Here is a 22,899-nt window from a genome sequence, read left to right on the forward strand (position 1 = left end):
AAGACAGTGATGAATTACACATTACTATACAAAATTTTATTATCAGAGACAAAATTCAAATTTGTTTTGGTTAAAATACAGAAGATCAAGTTTCTCTTAAAAAAAAATTCCATTTAGTTAGTCCTTAAGAGTGGAATAAAAATTTTAAGTTGAACACACAGTGGTCCCATATTTATGTAATCATTTTTAAAGGCATGTAACAAAAAACACTGTTCTCAGAAATTCAAATATTTTATTTGGCTTATGTTTTCAATTTCTGATTAGTTCTATATTTGCTAATTAGCACTGTAAGAATAATTCTGGCTTTATTCAAAAAGCCTAGAATGCTCCAAACAATAAATGAAAAACTTTGTTCAATGTGGCATTTTAGATATACAGAGAATCAGTAAACATCTCCCTTCTATATGCAAAATATATCCTTTTCTGTGAAAAAAAAATAAATTAAAAAAAAGCAGAGAGAGTAGTTAGTTCTATATAAAGCTGTGATTTTAAATTCAGCAAAAACATATCACCATATACTGCACCTGAAACCTATGTAGAAACATATTTCAACCTAAATCACTTTCCAGAAATACTAGTTCAGTCATATGCAGGAGTTTACAGTGAATATACATTAATTTGAAGTTTATAATTAATCCCACAGACATCAGAGGGACTGCCTACAGATTTATACATATGGTTGAGTCTCGGTCAACACAGCCTCACATCCTGCCTTACATCCAACTGTTTTGCTGAGTTGAAACTGTTTGAGCTAGCTGTATAAATAAAAATAACCAATGAATAATTTTTCAAAGCAAAATATCCAGAACTAGAAGCTATACATGCATGTACACATGATACATAGAAAGAGAAGTGTGGTATTATGCAATCATCTGTATTTTCTCTATATGAAAATGGCATTCTGATCTAGCAAACAGACATTTATATGAAAACACTGGTGAACTGTATAAAAAGAGTCAGTTTACTTGACACCTCTTACATGACAAAAACCTGAATTCCCAAGACTACAGATTTGAGAACTTCTAATTACAGTATTCAGAATTAATCTAAGGTTAAGACAGAATTAACAGAGGGACTCATCCATTATAACCAGCATAAACAGCTGCAGGATGACTTCTTTCTTCTTAAGGTGCCAAACTTACATGTGGAGTCTTTTGGAAAAATAATGAAATTTATCATCAATCCTTTATTTTCAACAATATGATCTATTTATGTCATTGACGTGTGTGTAGTTAGTTTTCAGAGAACCAGTTTATATTTACTTCTGCAAAAATACAGCAACTGAACACCTGCCAAAAAAGCATCATACTGGGAGATACAATCTCTGTTTTTATAAGGCTGTATGTTTCACCCACACCAAAGCCTATTGTCTCTCAAACATTACAACAACATAGCAAAATTACATTTACACATATAATAAAGCTGTCTTTATACAGGGTCGTTATACAGTAATTACAATGATTTTTCCATTGAAACCCGTCAAAGTTTGTTTTTTCTTCACAGACAGAGTGTCTAAGTCCAGGAAAGTCCATCTCTGTTGAAATCTGTTGTTTGCAGGAAAAAGAGAGGGTAGTAGCCACACTCTTCACAGTACAGTATTCTACAGTTCTCAAAAAAAATTATAAAGCTTCATCACATTGGAACAAATCACAAAATATTATCCAAATGAAAAGCCAAAGAAAAATGAAAAACATTTGTCATCCAATATATGCTACTGAAACCTAGATACAAATTCACAAAACATCCTGTACAGCACCCAAGCTGACACCTCCAGGGCTGTTTTGGGAACAGTGGAGTAGATCCTCAGCTGGAATTCACATCAGTCACTTCAACAGATCTACCTCACTGGGCATCCACAGAGGCTCTGCAGCCACACAAGCTCCACCAGTTTGGCCACAGATTATTCTGAAATTACAGAAACCAACGTATTAAGTGGAGTGAAATGTATCACAAAGAACTGAGACTGCATCTTGGCTGCTGGCCTGGTCCATTGTACCATGGCTATCCTGATCAAGCAGATCCAAGTGATGCTGTCCAGAAAATGCTGGGGGACTCTGGCAAAAGCCTCCGGCTCATGACTGCCTGCTGCAGCACAGCCCCTCTGCTCTCACAAAGATGCTCACCTGTGTTCTCTACCAACATTGCTTCAATATTCTCAGGAAATGGTACACATTAAATAAGCAAAGCATTCTGAAATACTGATTGGCAAGGTCACACTTACTTCACTAGTAACAAATCAGTCAAATATAAATGCCTTTTCTTCTGAGAAATTACATTTGGTCTGACTCACAGCACTTCTCATGTGGGTGATTCTCCTTAAACATACCTCAATGAAACTGGCTCCATATGTCTTTTAAATTTCAGCCTCTAACTGTGTTACCATATTCTAAGGTCAAGCTCAGAATGCCACTCCAGTGCCAGCATGGACACGAAAGAGAGCAAAGTTCAATATCAATAATCTTGATTTTAAAATTCTGCCTAATGAGGGTGTGTGGCCTTACTTTGGTGAAAAATCCTTCCTCCCCTTCCTTCCCACTGAAAACAAAATTACTCATGTCAGCATGAACTACTTGCTCAAGTCAGAGTGGTTTCACTGGGTTTCAGAACTGGTATTAAGACCAGCAGAAGCTTGCACGGTCATATGAGAAACAAAGTGACCAACTTTTTTTACATCTTTGTATGCAAAAAGAGAGCTGCACAGTCACTGGTGCCATACGGGTTTACGAAGGCATCTGATTGTTTTTGTTTGGGTTTTTTGTATTTTATGGTATGAGTACAATTACTACTATTACTAGAATTATTACCAGAAATAATTTGTAGTATATCCTTATAACCCACTTGTTAAAAAAAGCCCAAGAAATTCCTGGTACACTTTCAAATATTAACAAAAACATCATAAAGAAAAAGTATCTGTTCCTATTCACACTTGAAAATCAAATATTTGACTGTTTGAAAATATTTTTGAAGAGGAACACTATAATAATCTAGACCTTTACAAACATTTTGGTCAACACTTTTCAGCTGTGATGGCCAGAGCTGAGGTCTATTTTTTCTGAGCAGTGCAGGTTCATTAGCTGGACCTTTGCTTTCTGCTAGCACAAGGCAGTGACATTCATCTCTGAAGATCATTCACAACCCATAGTCAGCCAAGGGACCTTGCGTCTCTTCCACACAGATGAAAAGGAAGTTGGATGGAGCCTTTCTGCATTTCAGTGGTTCCCAGCTGCTTTCCTAACCCAGGTGGTCTGGCAGCAGTGGCAGATGATACAGCCAGCAGTTTTCTGACTGCTCCATCCATAGCTGAGCAAACAGACTATCTTTAGGCTGCTCTACAGCTGGATGGTCCTTCTACTCCTTCATGCTCATATTGACACTGTGGCTATATCCTGCTTAGGACAGGTAGCCTGATATGGTGAGTACTCATAGCAAGAGTGCTGCTAAGCTGATTATATACATTAGCAGTTTTCAAACCCTCATCCATTTTCCTCAAAGATAAAGTTACACATTTGACTCAAAGTCTATTTTCAGTATCATTTATGATCATGTGGAAGACCAAAACCTTATTATGCAGGTATCTAAATAAAGGCACCCTCCCCTGCAAATGTTACCTTTGCTTTATTCTATCCAAATAATTAGATTTTTATGGGAAAAGTATGTCTATGGAGGATTTTACACACACACACACACACACACACACACACACACACACACACACACTCTTTTAATTTTTTATTACTTATGACTAAAGAATTAATTGTATGGTTCAGGATCTTTGCTGTGAAAGCACCCTTCTGCATAAGGGCATATTTCCTTTGGCACTCTAAAGATCAGTGAAATATCTACAACAGCCCAAAAACTACATAAAATTCACCTTCAGTTTCCAGCGTAGTATCACAATTCTTGCTATATTCACTGAAAAGATAACCAAATTTAGATGCACTTGAGAACACATTAGGTTTGCTTTTTTTTATCATACATAACCAATGTCCAAGTACTCCCAGTAACAGCAGAAATGACATGTCATTTCAGAAGAATGTTTTCACAGTGTTCTGCCCTCGTCACAATTAGTAGCTACTATCATTTTAACAGCTATTAGCAGTGGATACATGAATAATTCTACCAGCTACAAAGTAATAGCCCAGATACTTGTACTGGACAATTTTATAAAAAATACAATAGCTATTTCATTATGCTGGCATAGAATCATGTCTACTCATAAGTCTTCCTATATGATATAGGAAGCCATATCAATTAATAACTACAAAGGATCCTGAGTCATACAAAGGCTGATTAGAGATTTTACTCTCATCAAATCTCTATAAAATGACACCCATGTCCATGTCCATGTCCACACTGCAATCACATTTTGCATGATCTCCTCTCACTAGAAAGGACACTAGAAAGGATAAAGTCAAATACTAGAAAATGCTGAAAAGTATGGAGTATTTGGCTTCCTAATCACAATCTAAATCATAAAAATGAGGACCATCTTTAGATATGGGCAAGGGAAGAAAAGGATTGGTAAAAGAGAAAGAAAATCAATATGATCAATTGATTTTTCTAAGCAGTATTAGAACTTTCCATGAGGAATCAACTATTCTTTAACACACAGCTGTGTGAAATTTCTTTAAAAAAGGTTTCTGAAGACATATAATAAAATGTAGGGTGTTTGAATATTGCAGAAAACAATTGTGGTTTTTTTTAGATTTAATCCATTTAAATTTAATCCTGATTCAGTGTGAAACAGCAAAATACAAAACATAAAAAATAAAATAATAGAGAATTATAATGGAAAGGCCAGTTCAACCTTAGAGGAATAATACTAACATTATTAGAATACAATTATAAGCAACACATTAATGGGTATGTATAATATATACATTTGGGTCTTGATATCTGTGGTAGACCAGTTGCTCAAGGCCACTAAAATATCAATTTACATCCAAAACCAGCTAAATGTGCAAGAAGTTCAATCCAAATGAGCAAGAGTTGAAATTTCTGTGCACTGTGCAAAACACACAGGCTGTAGCGAAATTTTGACTTTGGAATATACTGTTATCAGTGGGAAGACCAGAAACTTTTATGTGCATCTTGCAAGGTATGTGGTTTAATCTGTGGTTCTGGAAAAGTCATCAAAGACAATACTGAATAAAATTGTAAAGGGACAGACCATTTCACACTCTTCTGTTCTCTGAAATCCTCCAAGCAATTCATATTTGAGGGCTTGGCTTTCTGCACACTCTTTGGATATCACAATTTTGGCCTTCATTACAGGGTAGAGGTTACATTAAATAGTATTTGGCTTGCTTTTTTATTATTAAAAAAAAAAAACCTCTGCATGTGATTTTTCTCAGTAGAAATTAAAAATGTGACGCTACATACTGGCATTGAGGTTGAGTTTGGTCAACCGCATAAAATAATACTTTTCACTTTTAAATGCCTTTCATAAGATGATATTCAAGTGCTTTGCTAACATTAGTCAAGCCTCACAACACCCCTGTGAGGTAGGTAAAATACAAAGGAGGAGGAGGATTTCACTCAGCTTCGACATGATAATGTCTCTGGGCAGCAGGTTCACTAGCACTGCAACATAGCACAAAGGTTTAGAGCTTACTAAGGCAAAGAGTTAACAGTACAAGAGCACAGGATTCCCTCTTCTTTTGGTTATATGTGAGTCAAGCTAATGTGCTACACAGCACCAAACAGCTGAAAAAATGCCCACGTAAGGATTTCATGCACCCAACCCACAGACACCCTCCAAAAATAAAGGGCACACAACAACAGGCACCAAGATCAGTACAACAGCTTAGTTACAGGATGGGTCTGCTAGTTTTTGAGGAGCAGAATACCTTGGGAATGAGAGCCCAGAAAACAATACTGTCTCCACACAACTCTAAAAATATCAGAAGATGCTTGGGTTTGGTTCTTTACACACTAATGTTTCATTTCACAACTTACTGGGGATAAGCAACTGCAAGTGTAAAGCGTGTTGGTAACTTCCATGCCTTGTGAGGGCAACCAGACAGAATGGCTACTCTCTACTTTAGTGGGCCATGTGCTCCCAATGTACATGGCCATGATGTGGTCAGATGGTTGGGATAGGTTGGGACGGGATAAAGAAACTGTCCCACATCTATATTCTACCTCTGAAGCTGCTGCAATCTGACTCCTGAAAACTGTATTCTTGTGGCTTTTTCCTCCAGTGTGGAAATGAGAGAGTATTTTCCCTCACCAGTTTTATCCTCAACATTTAGCTCCAGAGTGCAGACAGTCATTGTACAATTCCACTGTGTCACTGATCTTTCAAATTAAGGATTGAGAAGAAATAAACACGATTAAGAAAAATGTCATTCATGAACAATAGTCTATATGAAGTATAAGGGATCCAAAAGAAAACCACGTTCTCAGTATTAGTCAGTACAAATAAACACATGTATACCCCCCTCACTCTCTCCATATTTCACTTTTCAATTATGGCATAAATCATACATTCCATATTTGCAGAAGTGTTGCCTATATAGAGAATCTGACCTGTCTATCATAATAAATCACTACAGAGCTGGTCTACCACATGCAAGACAACCCTCTTGGGCAATTTTAAGTCTTTGCATGCAAGATATTCTCCCTCTTTCCTAATTTTCATTTGAATCTTATGTTTATTTATAATACTTGTGCACTGTGAGCTACAAAACTTACTAGTGCACAGGCTGGGTGACCTGCATGATCCATTGTATCAGTGCCTTGTAAAGTAGCTGAGAAGAGGTGGTTCATGGATTCTGTGAAATCAATGCAAACTCCTGCCCCCACACACGTTTGCAGTTGAAACTACAGAGTTTCATTGATCAGCAGTGAACAAATGTATATGATTATAATGCAGTGATGATGTCCTTCTCATTTTCTCTCTCTAACCCTGCTCCTGGCCTTTTTCTCTTTCTCCTCTCTCACTATTCTGATTATTTAAATATAGGAATATGGAGACTGCAGATATAACTGGTAATTCAAAAAATGAGCTGGCATCTTTGTAACCATTAGGAGACAATCTGAGTGGTAGACAAACTGGCAGCAAGTGGGAAAGTAGATTTTACATCTCATACCACCCCAAGCTGGAAGCCTTCTGCATTTCCTTTTCCTTGCTTTCCTTTTTTTCATCGAAATAGTGATTGTCATAGAGTCTTTGTGCTTTGTATAATGCCCAACTTTGATGTAACTGGAACTCACATACAAAATGTGGCTGTTATACATAAGCATGCTAAAATACAGGCAAAGACAGTACAAGCATGCACAAAATAGCCTTTGAAGGATTTTTTGTTTGTTTTTTTCCCGACATTTACATGCACCACTTAATATCATGTTTGGTTGTGTACACTGAGGACTGGGTTTCACAAGCATTCATGATCTTCTCTTCTGAAAATCTTCTTGACAATTTCACAAGAGTTCAGTGTAAAAAGAAAAATCCACAATGAAAAAAACAATAAAACAAAAAACCTTATCCCTGCAGTCTGATCTCGTCTTCATGATTTTCATGTTGAACACTTTTAAAATGTCTCCTCTTCCTCTTGCAGTAAGTCATGTTTAAATGATTGGCTTAAAAGACAGATTACTGTGTCAAGGATTTTCTTAGCCACTGGAACAGTTCTTCCTTATAAAGCCTTTGCCACCGCACATTGGCTTCCACTGTTTCCACAGCACGAGAGAAAGAGACAGCAGCACCCCCTTCGTAACTCTTTATAAAGTTCTTTAGCTGGAAATACAAGTTAACAGGTTAAATTTGCCACAACTAAAGAAAGCAAATATTTCCAGTGCGCACAAATAAGTCAGCCATTTAGGACAAACTTCCACAATCAGTGTAGAAGTAAATGCAGCATCAGGTAGAAAGATTTAATAGGAAATGTATTAAGACAGCAAACTGTCAATTAGATGTGATGCAATTGCTTCACATTGCACTGGAAGATATTGATATGTCAGTGCTGGATCACATTAATATAATTACCTCCTACCCTCCTGCAGCTCAGCTGCTGCACTGCGTAGATGGCTGCTCTAAACTTTTATTTGTATCTAAGAAACAAAACTTCGAGCAATGGAATTGCTTCTAATTAAGGTTTATATGCAAATATTAGCAGAAGGCAGCCTTGATACCCTTTGGTTTTATCAAGCTTTAAAACACATTAATTTTATTTTGATGTGCAGATCCTTTTTGGTTACATAACACAGGTCAGTTGCTGAAAAAAGGAATGATGGTTACAGTGAGAAGAGAATGGCAAAATAGCAAGCGGCCATGCATTTGGCAATCTTTGAATACCTGAAACATACTCCTTCTTCCCTTATGAGAAAACTTTGATCTTTTTTTCTGCAGACTGAAAAGGTTCTTGCTCTGCTCTTGTCTATTTTCAAAGTATGGCACCAGCACCTGGATTATTATAACCAGTGGTGCTGGCAGGTTTTCAATTGTTGTTCTTTCCAAGTGAGATTTGCTAGGCTGATCAGCACAATAGATGGCAGATTATGTCGACTAGTACAAAATTTGATGGTTTTGGCAACACTTATGAATAACTACTTAATTTTTCATCTTTTTTTTTACCAGTGACACCAAATTTACCTCAGTTTCTAAATTCTGACTTCCAGCAAAATCTTTGTGCCTGGGCTCAGAACTGAAAAGGTTGATTCTGCAACTGTCTCATTCCATCACAGTAAAAAGCATGAAAGAGACCTGGAAACTATCAAAATCAAAATTTACCTGATCTCTGTACTTTTTATACCAAAATGTTTACAATACCAGTTTCTTTTAGGGAAGTATAACCAAGCAGCTCACCAATCCTATCATGAAGGCAGAAACTAAGAGTTCAGAAGGCTTCCTTGTGCAGGGCAGATACTCAGATCTGACCAACAGTGTCATCCCCAGCTGGGGGTAGGAAACCACCTGTGGCTCCTCCTTAAGCTACTGAGGCCACCAGACTTGAGTACAGACAAATGGTTGGATAACATCAGAGAACAGAGTTCAAGTAATGGTGGTTGTGCTGCATAAGAATCACTGTATCCATTTGGAGCAGCATTGAGTAGATGCTAAACAGAGTGTAGCACAGCTGCACAGTTACCTCACTCAGGACAGATGTAAAGTTAAAATGAAAAATCATTCCCATCTGTGATAGACTGGCATTTAAGAAACAAAGAGAAACACCTAAGGAACTTTAGGCTGCCGGAGGCTGATGGGAGTTTTTCTCCTGGCCAATAATTGGCCATTTCTGATTACTGACAGTAGTTCTGACCATTGAAAAGCGAGATCAACCTATGAACACCACCTTAAGACTAAAGCCTGGGAATTTGTCTCTTTGTTTCCTGGCTGTGAAAGGTAACAGAGCTCCGGCTGGCCTCCCATTCCCTGCCCAGACCATGCAGCCGGGCTGGGGCTGGGGCTGGGCTGGGCCCAGGGGCTCCCGGCCGGGAGATGGGGCCTGTGGGGCTTGCCCCGGGCTCTGGCCGGGCCAGGCCGGTCCCTAGCTCGGCTGCAGGTTTTGCTGTGACTGAATTCACCAGAGAATGATGAGTAAAGAGAGAGAAAGCCATTGACCTGCGGCAGGCTGAGACAGGACTACACTTTCTAGAGCAGCCATGAAAAAATCTTCCATTGCAGACAGCTCCAGCTGCTGCTCCGGCAGAGATCACAGAACCATCTACAAAGCCTGGGCAAGATTTTAACCCTTTCATTACCCAGATGAGACTTGCAGACTAATCCTTTTTTTCCAGAGAAAGAGGGGAAGAGAGAGAGTGATCAACAGGTAAAAAGACAACAAAAACTATCAAAGATAGTGAAGAAAGGAATTAAGCTTCAGATGGGGGAGAGAAATAAGGAGATGCTTTAATAAGCTGAAATATTCTTTTGCTAAAACTATGGAGATGGACAATAGTGTTCTGAAAAAACTCCTTTAATTCATGGGAGAGTACTTTGGGGAGAATAGAGTATTTCAAAGTGTGTATCGGAGCAAAAGTAATTCATTGATAAAGCTGAGTAAAATGGTGAAGTAGTTGTGATCTTATGTGATGCTGGAACAGAAATGGAGAAGTGAGAGTTGTTGAAAATTTGTGGTCCTTAAGTGGCAAAGAGAAAACTTCTGTTTCCAGAGATGGTCACAGAGACAGATGAAGAGAACTTTTGCCTTCGAATAACTCATCCTTAAAATGACACCCCTTGACCCATGACCCATACACACCTCAGAGTGATGTGAAATGGGAGGAAAGAACTGATGACAGAGTTTTCCAGGCAGCTGGCATCAGAAAAATAGAAAGCCATGAGAAAAATGGTTTTATTATGAAAAACTCCATAGATCAGCAGAAGAGAACTTCTTTTTCTCTACAAAGACTGATGAAAAGACTATAGCAAAGTTGGGACTTTTAACCACCAGGTTTTGTCGTCTCTGTGTTATGAGAACAAAAAGAATGGTTGGGTAGTGGGGAAAAAGGAGTTCTGGAAGTTTTATTCTGGTTTCTTATTCTTGTAGTTTTGTTAATAAACTTTCTTTATTCCTTTTAAGTTTTATACCTGTTTTGCTCTTCTTCTAATCCATATCTCACAGCAAGAAATGAGTATGTTTTCTAGTGATTTTTTAGCTAATGCTAAACCATGACACCACCTAAATAAGAAGTACAAATTATTGTGGTGTAATTTGGCCAGCATATACAGTTAGCAGATTTTCTCACATGGAAAATACTGTGAGAAAGAGAAAACCACAGAGCACATTGGCATCTTCTACTCTCAACACTGATGTGTTCAAGGACTGCCCTCTGCAGAATAAGCCAATTAAGATAGAAATATCTCATCTTCAGTTTCTCAACCAATACTCAAGAGAAAAAGACTAATCTTCATATCCAGCCAAGCACAAAGAACTGCCTGCACAATCCCCCTCCTGACACCACCTCTACACACGTGTGTTTTTGCAATCTACTCGTCCTTGTGCTGCCCAACAGGTTGGTGTTGCAAAGGCAGTTGGGCCTTCAACAGCAGCAGAGAGAACAGAGTTTCTGGACAACCTTGTTATTGTTCCTGCCCTGCTCCCTGATTACACTGAACACAATCTCACATGACAAAAGTAATTTCAAAATTACCTCTCTTAGTTCTCCTTCAGTATTGAGGAATTCTGTGACCCCACTGACAAGCTTTGAATTCATAAATAACGCTTCTCCATACCTACAAGGAAAAAGAGAAGATGCACAGAGAGTTACTGCAAGAGCCAGGTAAACTGAAAATTAGAAAGTAATTTTCTGTAAGCAAGGGAGAAGGCACAGGACTGATTTTGGGGGATCAAGGGAACAGCACTGGAACTGGGTACTGGTATTTCAGGCTAAAAAACTAGACTGAGACCTCCTTCTAGGCTGAAATGTTTATAATTATTAAGTCAGATGCTATTAAGCAGAATGGGTTTAACTACAGGAACAGATGAGTGCTCCAGAGGAGGAGAAGACCAAACCACCTCTCGCTTAATGGAACAGAACGGACTAGGGGTGACCTCATGGCAGCCTACAGCTCCCTCACGAGGGGAAGAGGAGGGGCAGGCACTGATCTCTTCTCTGGTGATCTGTGGCAGGACCTGAGGGAATGACCTGAAGCTGTGTCAGGGGAAGTTTAGGCTGGATATCAAGTTCTTCACCCGGAGTGTGGCTGGGCACTGGAACAGGCTCCCCAGGGAAATGCTCACAGTACCAAACCTATCTGAGCTGAAGCAGTGTTTGGACAGTGCTCTTGGGCATGTGGTGTGACTCTTGGGAATGGTGCTCTGCAGGGTTAGGAATTGGACTCAATGATCCTTGTGGATCCCTTCCAACTCAGTTTTTTCTGTGATTCTGTAAAATAGAGCTCAAAATACAGGTGCCAATGAAGGAGCAGAGCAGCAACTATGGAGAATTGTTCTGAGGAACCCTTCAAGCTGTACCATTAAATCAGACTTTTTGATGTGCTGCAGCCTTCTCTTCATTTTGTATTCATCCACCTCATCTGCATTACAAATGGCCTCTCGAAATCTGAACTGAATCAAATTTTCTTGTTCAGTACCTGGTAATTAAAATAAATAATGCTGATAGGAATAATACTACTAAAATAATCCCCTGGGCCACAACGTAACATTCCAAAGAATCAACCTGGAATGAAAATTTGAAAGCTTGGGAAGGAATATTTAAAGGATATGAAGAAGTAATCAGCAATGACCTTTGGCAGGCAGTTACTCTGAAACTGGCCATTCAATTCCTCCTGTTCATTTGTTTTTCCACAAGTTTTTTTCAACCCTCCAAATGAAGCACTATATCACTGCTGACCAGATCGCTCCCTAAATTGTACATTTCATGTTGGAATAGTTTGTGGGATTTGTTGTTTTGGGGCTTGGGATTTTTTCAGTCTCCAGCATGAAGAGTATAATTCCTTTAGAAACCAGAAGTAAGTCAATTTAGATGTCATTCAGCATAGTAAAAGACACTTGATAAATAGCTGTATATATCTACATGTGTGTCCAAAGCAGTATCTAGCTAATCTGAACATGACTGGTTTTAAGATAGGGAATCCAGATGTCCTGTCAGACAATTTTAAGTATTACCAATAGACTTTACTGAAATTATGTTCAACTGGGGGAACAATTCAATTTATTGTCCACTTTTACAGACTGATTTATAGAAGGAGTTCAAAATTCAAAGTGAAACGAACTGGCACAGTCACAGCTTTCTGTTCTGCCTCCGTTAATCCCAAATTGATTACCCTTAAATGCTGAGGTACTCTCAGCCACAGTTCTTTCAGAGGAGAAAGAAAGAAAGAGAAGAAGGACAGCCAAAGCAATAGGTATAGAAAGATGGGGAGGAAAGGGAACTAATATCTCTTTGAGAAGGTTCTGTTTTAGGGAAGGTTTATGCTATATTGCTTGCTATCTTGAGCTCTTACGAGGAGAAATGCTGTTAGAGGTATCAAAAATCCTACTCCCTGACCACTAATAAACGAATTATTCATGGCTATTTCAGCAAGTACATCTCTTTTCCCAAAATTTCAGTCACACTAGAATATACAGACATCCAGAGGCAAGCTATGGGAAGTAGGGATTTCATGGTACCTTAAGCACATTTAGGCTTTCTAACAAAGTCCTTTATTATTACAGTCTCAGACATAATTGACTGTTTGGAAAACTGGAAGCTTCTCTTGACGGGGTATTTTTATAAGGTTACCAATCCACTTTAGACAAGCAACCTCATAAAAACAGCTGCAGGGATTTTATTTTTCTTACAGTCTACTGTAGCCACCACAGTGCAAACAAGAAGTAACAGAATTCTTTGCACTAAAAATGATACCTTCATGCATACCTGTGCTGATTACTGCCCATTATGTATACTTGGTAAAAAGTCAGTCATTTACAGCAATTTCTATAGAAGCTCTGCTGGCAAAAAAGCTAGAAGAGTCACCTTCCAAAATAGTATTCTGCAGGTGTGAAACATAAGAATAAATAGGAAAAGTGTTTGGTCTTACAAGTGTCAGTCTTCTCACCCTTGACAGGAAAGACAACAGCACACCAGAACCAGAAAAACCACCACTGAACTTCCTGGAAACACTCTGGAGACACAGACTCTCCACTGCACCTTTCCTACTGCAGATGTAAACCTCCCAGTGCCCCACATTTTGTATAGGCTTTGCACTTGTGCAATCTCTAGAGGCAGCACAGTCCATTTACTTTGGACAGATATAAATGCCTTCCCAAATACTGTCAAGTTCCCAAATGCTGACAAATGATTCAGCACTTGAGAATGAAGTAATTCTTATAGGCAGCTGATGTATTAAATTTTCACACACAGACATGTGCTCACAGGATGAAAATGCTTTAGGAGACAAGGTAGTGCATGCTCAGGTAACATGAAGTCAAGCATAGTACTTTCAATTCTCTTTTTCAGAGTTGTAGCAGTCTTAGTCACACAGATTTCTTACTAAAGACTTGTTAGGCACCTCAGTTTCTAAGTCACCTGTGCAAATTATATGAGTGACTTTGAAGACTTTATACATCATCAATATATACTGGACAATGCAAATATAAGCATCCTGTAAAAATATGAAGGATTAACAATATTTTGGGGCAATTCTAACTCCTTGACATGCTGTGTTTAAGAGGAAACATAGTATTAATTTAATCCTCCTCAGCTATTTCACTTTACTATCTGAAACATCAACACTTTTTATACTAAATTAAATTGAAAATATCACTGAGATATCACCTTATTAAATTAATGTTTGATACAAAGTATTTTAATTTTGAATAAAATTAAGTAATAAATTATAATTGCAGAAAAAGGATGCCTTGGGACAAAATCAACTTGAATCGTAGAATCCTAGAAGGGTTGGGGTTAGAAATATTATCCAGTTCCAATCCCTCTGCTATGAGCAGGGACACCTTTCACTAGACCAGGTTGCCCAAAGTCCTATCCAACACCACCTCACCACCCTCACAGTAAAGGAATTCTTCCTATTATCTAATCTAAACCTGTCCTCATCAGTTTGTAGCATTTTCCCTTCATCACTATGGCCTTATAAGAAGTCCCTCTTCAGCTTTCCTGTAAGGACCCTTTATGTACTGGAAGGTGCTACAAGGTATCTCTAGAACCTTCTCTTCCCCAGGCTGCACATTCCCAACTCTCTCAGCCTGTCTTCATAGGTCAGAAACTATTTTATATAGCTATCATATCACCTTTGTGACTGTCCTTGGCTCTTACTCCAAGACATGCATGTTCTTCTTGAACCATAATTCCAAAATAAAGCTTATGTTTTAAAAACGCAGTAGTGGTTAATCAGACGCCACAGAATAGAACATAGAATCATAGAACATTAAGGGATTAGAATAAACCTTAAAGATCATCTCATCCCAACCCCCACCCCTTCTTGTGCAGGGATACCTCCTGCTAGACCAAGTTGCTCAAGGCCTTATCTAACCCGGCTCTGAATCCTGCCAATGGGTGGGGCATTCACAACCTCCCTGAACAACCAGTTCCGGTGTCTCCGAGTAAAAAAATTCCTCCTAATATCTAACTTTTATCTTCTATTAGTACCCATTCTTCCTTGTCCTATCACTACAGCTCCTGAGGAAGTCCCCCTCTCTGGCTTCATGGTAGGCCCCTTCAGATACTGGAATATTGCTATTAGGTCTCCATGCAACCTTCTCTTCTCTGGACTGAACAGCCCCAAGTTCCTCAGCCTATCCTTGTAGGGGAGGTACCATAAAGTCCACTTACCAACTTTATGACCCTCCTCTGGACTTGCTGCAACAGTTCCATGTTCTTCATACTCTGGGCACTTGAACTTTACACAGCTTCCAGGCAGGGTCACACAAGAGCAGAGGGGAGAATCCCCTCCCCTGACCTGATGACCACGCTGCTTTGGATTCAGCCCAGGGTTGGCTTTCTGGGCTGTGAGGGCACATTGCCAGGTCATGTTGACATTTTCATCAACCATCACCCCCAAGTCCTTCTCCACAGAGCTGCTCTCAAATCACTTTTCTGTCCAACCTGTGGGTGTGGCTGGGATTGCCAAGACCCAGGTGTAGGACCCTGCATACTATCATGTCACTGTTTCACTAATGTCATGGGGTAGCTTTACCTTTACGACAACTGAACAGGTAAGGGGCAAGGTATTAATTAGACTGATTCTATTCTCTCTCACTCTCATCTAAAAGATTCTAATCTATGATTATAAACCAATGTTATTTTCAATATATAAGACATATGTACAGCTTGCATTAACTATTTCATTTCACTGCAGTGAATCTTTTTGTGACCAACAGAAACTCAACTGGATGCCACTTTAGAAAAAAATCAACTGCGACATTTTTTCTGGTGGTTCTAACTTATGTTGGGAGATCAAACTGAATGGCAGTAAGACAAAGACAGTGTTGAGAAAAATGACAAACTCTCTGTTATTCTCTCATTTAAAAAAAAAGGACAGTAACAGGTCGTTGATGATTGTTATGAATTTAGATTGCACAGTGATGCATTCCAAGGAAGTGAAATAAATACAATCCAGATTCTATTTAAAATTGTAACACCCAAAAGATTTGGCATGTGGCAGAGTTTGTTAAATATTTAATACTTGTCTACACTGGTTAATGTTGTCCACATCTAAAATCACAGGTATTAGCCAGTTTGTCAGATAAACATACTTACTAAGGCAGGACACAACTACAGCATATGTGTTTGTAGCAATACAGATTGTGATGGCTTTATGCCTAAACTCTGGATAAATCCCTGGAGGAACCTGAAAAATCATCTGCTATCTGCACTGGGTTGCATAATAGTAATATATCTGCCATCCACTTTCTGTGTAAAAGTCCAGTTCCTGGAATAATCACACCAAAAGCAGATAATTCTTGATTTTTAAACTCTTCAGCACTCTTGAAGCTTTTTTGGAAATTACTTTCAAAAAGTATGCTCCTGCAATATAAATTTCCAAAACTAATTCCAGCTCAAACCTATTTTCCCAGATGAATTTTTTCTAAAACCTCACTATATTATAAAGTATTATCCAACACAGCTTTCTGAATTTTTAGGAAAACTAAAACTCTGTCTCAATTTGACTCTTATTTTGATGCTGTGAAACTATAGGAAGTTTGCACCTGTATTCACTGGGCACTGGGATTTAGTTGCTTAAATACAGCATCTTAAATCTTCTGTTTCAAATATTCTGTAGTACAACAGTTGACTCCTCACAAGTCCAGAATGGAACAGATCTGCAATGCCTTCCCTGCCAACACCAAAGATGTGACCTGGCATGGGATGCCTTAAAATCTTGGACACCTGCCTTGAGAATCTGAACCTTATCCAAGTTGTAGTCCTTTTTAATCTGTCAGTATCAGATGAGCTGCTGTGCAATCTTTCAGGTCATCAGGCTGTCCCTAAAGAACTACAGAAATTTGTCACTCATTGAATTAATATCAAAATCTTCATCAAAACGGATTTTCAAATGTTGACTGGGCTTCAGAGTAGGAGCACGTAGCACTTGTTCAAAGAGAAAGAGAAGCAGGTGTAAGGAGCAACCTTGTGTCCTTTCTGTTAATCTATTTTTAATTCAAAATGTTGCTCCTCTATTACTTGAAACTCACCTGAAACACTGAATGGAAAGAAAGGGGATGACACTATATTAACATCCTTTTGAAAATGGAAATGTTTGAAAAGGTGCATTTTTCCCACAGCTGAAACCATATTTTTGAAAAGATAATTTTTCCTATCAGACTTTAAATCAGAAAAACTCCTTCGGGAACTGCTGTTTTTTATCTATATAAAAACAGAACTGCAGCACTTGACATATAGATAGAATTCATTATCATAAGCATAGACACAATACACTAATATATATACAGATGATTGCTAAGAGACAAATGTCTCTATGCGTGTGTGTGATAATCCATGAATAAATGCATTTATGACTCATATGTAGGTATTCCATATTTAGAGACATCTCCATTTATGGATTAAAAGAGAATGGACTAGATTCAGGAACTTATATAAATAAACACCTATACAATACTTACACCAATTATATCAAGATAAGAAAATGAAAATAAATTAAGAATTTTTATCTTTACCTAGCATTTAGTATTTTCCACTTCTCTCTGAAAAACTTCCAAGCAAGATCCCTTCCATGTGGATTTCGAGCTACATGGATTATCACATCAATTGCATCCTGATCCAGGACAACTTCTGAGTTGAGAGACAAATTCAAAAGTCTAGTGGGAGAAACAAGAACATTTAGTTTCACAAACACATTGTCTAACATCAGTCCATCAGAAAATTCTTGGAAAAAAAAGATCACTTCCAACTTGTTTAAGTCTCCAAGTGAGTTCAGTGGTTTATTTCTATGATTCCAAGGACTGGACACATTTATAAATCAGAAAAATCTTGATGTAAAATTATTTCAATAAAAGCTGATTGCAACTTTACATGTGCACTTTTATAAAATCTTTAAGATCAGATTGGTCAAGACATGGTAAATAAAGAACATAGTAACAAAAAAAAAAATAACAATTACAGGATTTTAAACATTTCCAATGAACAAATGAAAATCTAGAATTGAAAAGGTAGTATGTGTCAATTTTCATATGCATTGATGCAAAAGTGTAAGATGATTTATACAGACAGTAAGCCTGTACTTGAAACACAAATTTCTTTCTTAAGATGAAAGTGCAAGTGCTGATCCGTAATTGTTTAAGTGATTATTAGTAACAGATTCAAATATGGAATATTTTTTACCTGTTGAGCAAGTTTCTGTCATCACTGCAAGTTAAGGCTTCTAATAGTATTTTCTTCTCGGACACTGCTGTGGTAGAATGAAATTTCATCCAAATGAACTCCCATACATCTTCATCCATCAGTGAAACTCCTGTACAGTAGACAATGTCTCTCACATTGAGAGGTATTCTAAAAAAGAAATCAGTAATAGGATTGTGGTAAATAAACAGCCTCCTGATATTGAATACAAAGGAGGATAATTTCTGAGACTTCAAAATTATTGTCCAACAGTAATGTGTTTTTTTTTTAAATAACATTTGCATTTCTTTACTGCCACTAGCATCCCCTAAGACCATCCTAATGGGCTTTCCAAAGGGTAACATATGCTTGCCATTCTCTTCATAATGCTGTCACATTTTCAGGAGACTATAAATTATGGTCATGTAGTTCATCAAGTCATAATGTGCCACATAACCTACAGGTAACATAGGCTCTCCAAATTAGTAGGGGATCTTATCACTCTGTTGCTGGGCTCTGTGCCAAATCTGCTCTTCTTGACCTTTGCACTGCTTTACAACATGACCTGAGCAGCCAGAAACTCCTCCTTGCTTGTGCTAGAAAGTGCTTCATCTTCATATAGTAATATATAAGTAAGAAAGGATGTGCTGTGACAGTGATACTTACACATGATATTGTTGGGAGTGGAGAAAAACAGAAAGATTTGTTCTTTCTATTTTCACCATATAATACCAGTACTACCAGTTGTGCAATGGGGTGGTTGAGAGCTGTGATTACTGCTAAATTAGTATCAACTCAAACTACAGTTAAATGACCAAGTTCAGACCTAGTATAGTGTGTGCATATGTAGTTTTCTTCTAACAAGGTCTCAGCTGGGTTTTCAATTTCCTACTTTGATTATGTTTCCTATAAAAGCATAGAAGTTGAAACATTTGTACCACTGTCCCATTACTTTAGGTAGGAACAGTGGGCTGGAGGGACTGTCACTCTGTGTTTGGCTAGTACAGCAGAAGATGTGCCTAGAAGTGGATGTCTAACCCCAGAACAGACAGCACTCCTCGCTTGTGATGTTTACAGTTTTCAAAATTTGCAATAAAATATATCAATTCAATGGACTTTCCCAGCTAGTCCATTTATTTACATTCTAAGGGCCAACACCAGCAATTTTAGCAGCAGTGTAGTCAGTAAGCACAGGATCATTTGCATCTCTGGGAAGGAAGGAGACATTATGACAGGTGACATAGCTGATCCCATGACCATAGCCTAGACATCACCATTTTCCTTGCTAAGAAAACTCTACTGCCCCCATACCAATAGTAGTATACTGGCAGTGCTGCAGCAGATCTAATCAATGTCATCCAATCAACTGTTCCAGGGAAGGTTTTAGGTATGTACCTATAAGCTAAGTAATGAGGACAATGTGAAAAAAAAATTAGACCCTACAAACCAAGACATTGACCATAAATACTGCTTTTAAAAGGCTCACCTTCAGAAACTACAAAATGTACGGCTATGAAACACTACAAACTACTCCTGTGAGAGGCTTGCAATCAGCACTGTAGACAGGGGGGTTCCTCTTGTAGAAATGAAAATTGTGTATGAAAATGTGAATATCCTCAAAATATCCCCAAAGTAATTTCTCTTTAACTATTGACCCTACAGAGAGTCCACTAATTGAATTTTGTCCATTTGTGGGGATTTTTGCTTTCTTACTTGTCCAGTCATTTTGGGCACATATTCTATCATTATCTAAATAGCTGAAATCTCTCCAGTCTGCAAGTTTTTTACTATTATAGGTTCCCGGAAAATTGCAGTTCCAAGGCACTAGATCAGCATGTGGATGCATTTGCCCCTTGTATTAACCAAATCAAGTGAATAAAATTACCATTATTTTGGTACTGCTTGGGTTGTAACACTGCAGAACACATCCAGTTGTCAGTAAAACCTCATCTGTGCCTTCAAGGCTGCTCTCATTTTAAAAGAGCTAATATGATTGATGAATACTTCAGAAGAATAAAAATAAACGTTTAAGAGCATCACTTTAAATGGCTTTAATTTGAATACTGATCCAATTTATTTAACTTTATTTTTCTTGCATTAGAGATAAGATGGTGAGAATGAAATATGTGGCTAGCCGAGCTCATTTAAAAATTAAACACTTTGGGAGAAAAAGTTAAAAATTAAACAGTTACAAAAAAATTAATTAAAATCGTGCTGTGCCTTTACAGGGATTTCTTTTTTTCGTGAGTGAATTATAAGGCTCTACAATGAGCTAAAAATAATGTTCTAAGTCATAATTAATTGGTACATATTTGCTCCTATTTAAAGTATGTTCTAACAATTGAAGATACACTTATAAAATTGGACCATAATTATTTATCTTCTGGGGAAATTGTGTTCCAATTCTTTAAAATGTAAATGCACACAGTTTAGACAGTTCTTTGATTAAGTAACAAGTTTCAACACCATTTAGGGTGCCATTTGACAAAGAAAATTAATCACAAGCATTATTCTTATTTTTGCAACAATTTAACATTTAACTTAAGCCTATTTTTCTTGATGACTATATTCATAATCTTGTTTAACAGGTTACAAGGCTCAGATAAGAAACAAGAATGAAGCATTAGTAATTCATTGGCAGATCTGTAATACAGATTCTATTACAAAGAAGAGTATCATACAGCTTATTTTTAAAAACTTCAATCCCAAATGTTCTACTCCCATTCTCTATTACAAACTCCAGGAGTCATGCTGCTGGCGTTATCGCACAGAAAGAGGAGGGGATGATCCTCTGCCATAGCACATACCAGGACTAAAGAGACAGGGCAGAACTCCCCTTTGAAAACCCAGCCACAGAGCTGTGATGGGCTTGACATTCAGGTGCCTGTCCCACCTCAGATTCAGGGGACATTAACTGAGGACGTGGCTACTCAAGGCATCTGGGGCAAAGCTATGCACAGTTCCTGTCCTGTGCTCCTGAGTTTCAGGTATTACATACATCAGAGGCTGGCAGAGAATACATCATCCCTCAAGTGATGGTTACTGGATTGCTCCTTCCCACTCCTACTGCAGATACCCCACAAGTGAGCATGCAACCAGCATAGTCAAGCTCTTCAACACTGATTTTAATGACTGAGTAATGAGTGAAATACTTCTTTGTGGCACTGATCTCTGAGTAGGTATGCCTTTGTCCATTTTGGACAGTTTTTTTTGTTTTGGACAACAAAAATATGGTTGTTTCTGATCATTTGTTTTGCATAGTTGTGGAGAGACCATCCCTGAATGAGAAAACTGGAGACTAATCTATCTAAATTCTAAGGATTTCAAATTAATTACTGCTAATCCATAATGATTGCATATAGAGTCATTTTACTGTGGTGACACACAGAAGTCAGAAGGTAAAAACACTGCCTGAACCATAACCACAGCTGCCCCATAATACTCAGCTTTATCATTTACAAGATGAAGTCCTCTCTCTGTTTAGACCCAGATGGTCTTTCAGAGTGCTAAGTCCTTGAATAACTCATACACTCAACAGTGTTTTCTTCCTCCTTAAGTTTTATTGACTTGAGTGCAAGATTCTACTCAAATGTTGTAACAACCTATTAATTAGTAAATCACTTCAGCAACATTGGCTTACATTACCTGGCAAAGCTCCAGAAACATTTCAAAATGCATGAATAGCTATGCCTGATTTTTTTCAGTAATTAAAACTTCTAGGGGTTTCAAACACAGAAGAAGGGATTCACTTTAATTTTTTACATTTATCAGACACTCACGTGTGAAAAAAATTAAAATAACTCTCATTTTTTTCATGTTTGCTGCTAACAATTTCCAAAAATAGCTGCTAGGCATCAATCCCTTGAAAGAACCCAGTGCCTCTTCCAAGAAGCTAACAAAAGTAATTAACCTGTTGGCCATGTTCACAAAAATACTCATGTAGGCGGTAAAACTTAAGCACATTTCTAAGTTGTTGGAAGACAGTAGCACTACTGTGTCCATGTGAAACACAGAAATAAGATTATCTACCACAAGTAATTAGATACAGAAATAAAGGAGGAAGAAAAGGAAAGAAAAAATGCTTGTTTGGAAGAACTTTTGTTTTTCTATCACCTAAACCAGACTTTGTTGAAATAGCTTCAACTAATAAATGGTAACTTGTTATTTACTACTACTCCCTCAGTTCTATGGGGAGTTTTGTTTATAGACATGCAACACACTCCTATACACACAATTATTTTTCTGGTGGCATTTCCACTGAGTTGTTAAAGTGCAGCCAAATAAGCACACTGACAACTCAGGCAGGTGGATGGACATGAATCCATTATTCCTTGTAGAGAAAACACAAAATCTGCATAAGTAAGTGTGGAGGTTCATGACTCACAAACTTGGCTTGTTGGTTTATCATTGTCCTTGAAATTATGTGATTCAAGACATTTACTTCATTATTTACACCTTTCTTAAGATGATAAAGTATTATGATAAACCAATGTTCCTAACCATCACAGCATCATGACAGAAGTGAAATGGCAAACAGAAGTAACTGAAAAAGCCCATATCTACATTATTATACTTTAAAAAATTAGATAAGGTTGCTTAGTATTAGTACGCAGAGATGTAAGATCCTGATTTCATTACTTAGTAACCAAAAGTTGT

The 22,899-nt window shown here is 37.8% G+C and overlaps 1 protein-coding gene across 3 annotated transcripts in view; it reads right to left on the reverse strand.

The window, feature by feature from the left end:
- Nucleotides 1–215: 215 nt before the first annotated feature.
- TRHDE (thyrotropin releasing hormone degrading enzyme) overlaps nucleotides 216–22,899 on the reverse strand; it is a 211,220-nt gene continuing 188,536 nt past the window's right edge. The window contains exons 16-19 of one of the 3 annotated variants that reach the window (XM_086884350.1): nucleotides 18,247–18,414; nucleotides 17,583–17,723; nucleotides 11,098–11,179; nucleotides 216–7,741 (exon numbers count right to left, since the gene is read on the reverse strand). In XM_086884350.1, the coding sequence (XP_086740476.1) occupies nucleotides 7,598–7,741; nucleotides 11,098–11,179; nucleotides 17,583–17,723; nucleotides 18,247–18,414 (535 nt within the window). In that variant the 3' untranslated portion in view covers nucleotides 216–7,597. The remainder of the gene's footprint in view (nucleotides 7,742–11,097; nucleotides 11,180–17,582; nucleotides 17,724–18,246; nucleotides 18,415–22,899) is intronic. The other 2 variants (XM_086884349.1, XM_086884348.1) reach the window with 2 other exon arrangements.

Source organism: Cyanistes caeruleus, chromosome 4 (genome assembly GCF_971803275.1).
Source record: "Cyanistes caeruleus chromosome 4, bCyaCae1.hap1.1, whole genome shotgun sequence".
NCBI classification, from domain to species: domain Eukaryota; kingdom Metazoa; phylum Chordata; class Aves; order Passeriformes; family Paridae; genus Cyanistes; species Cyanistes caeruleus.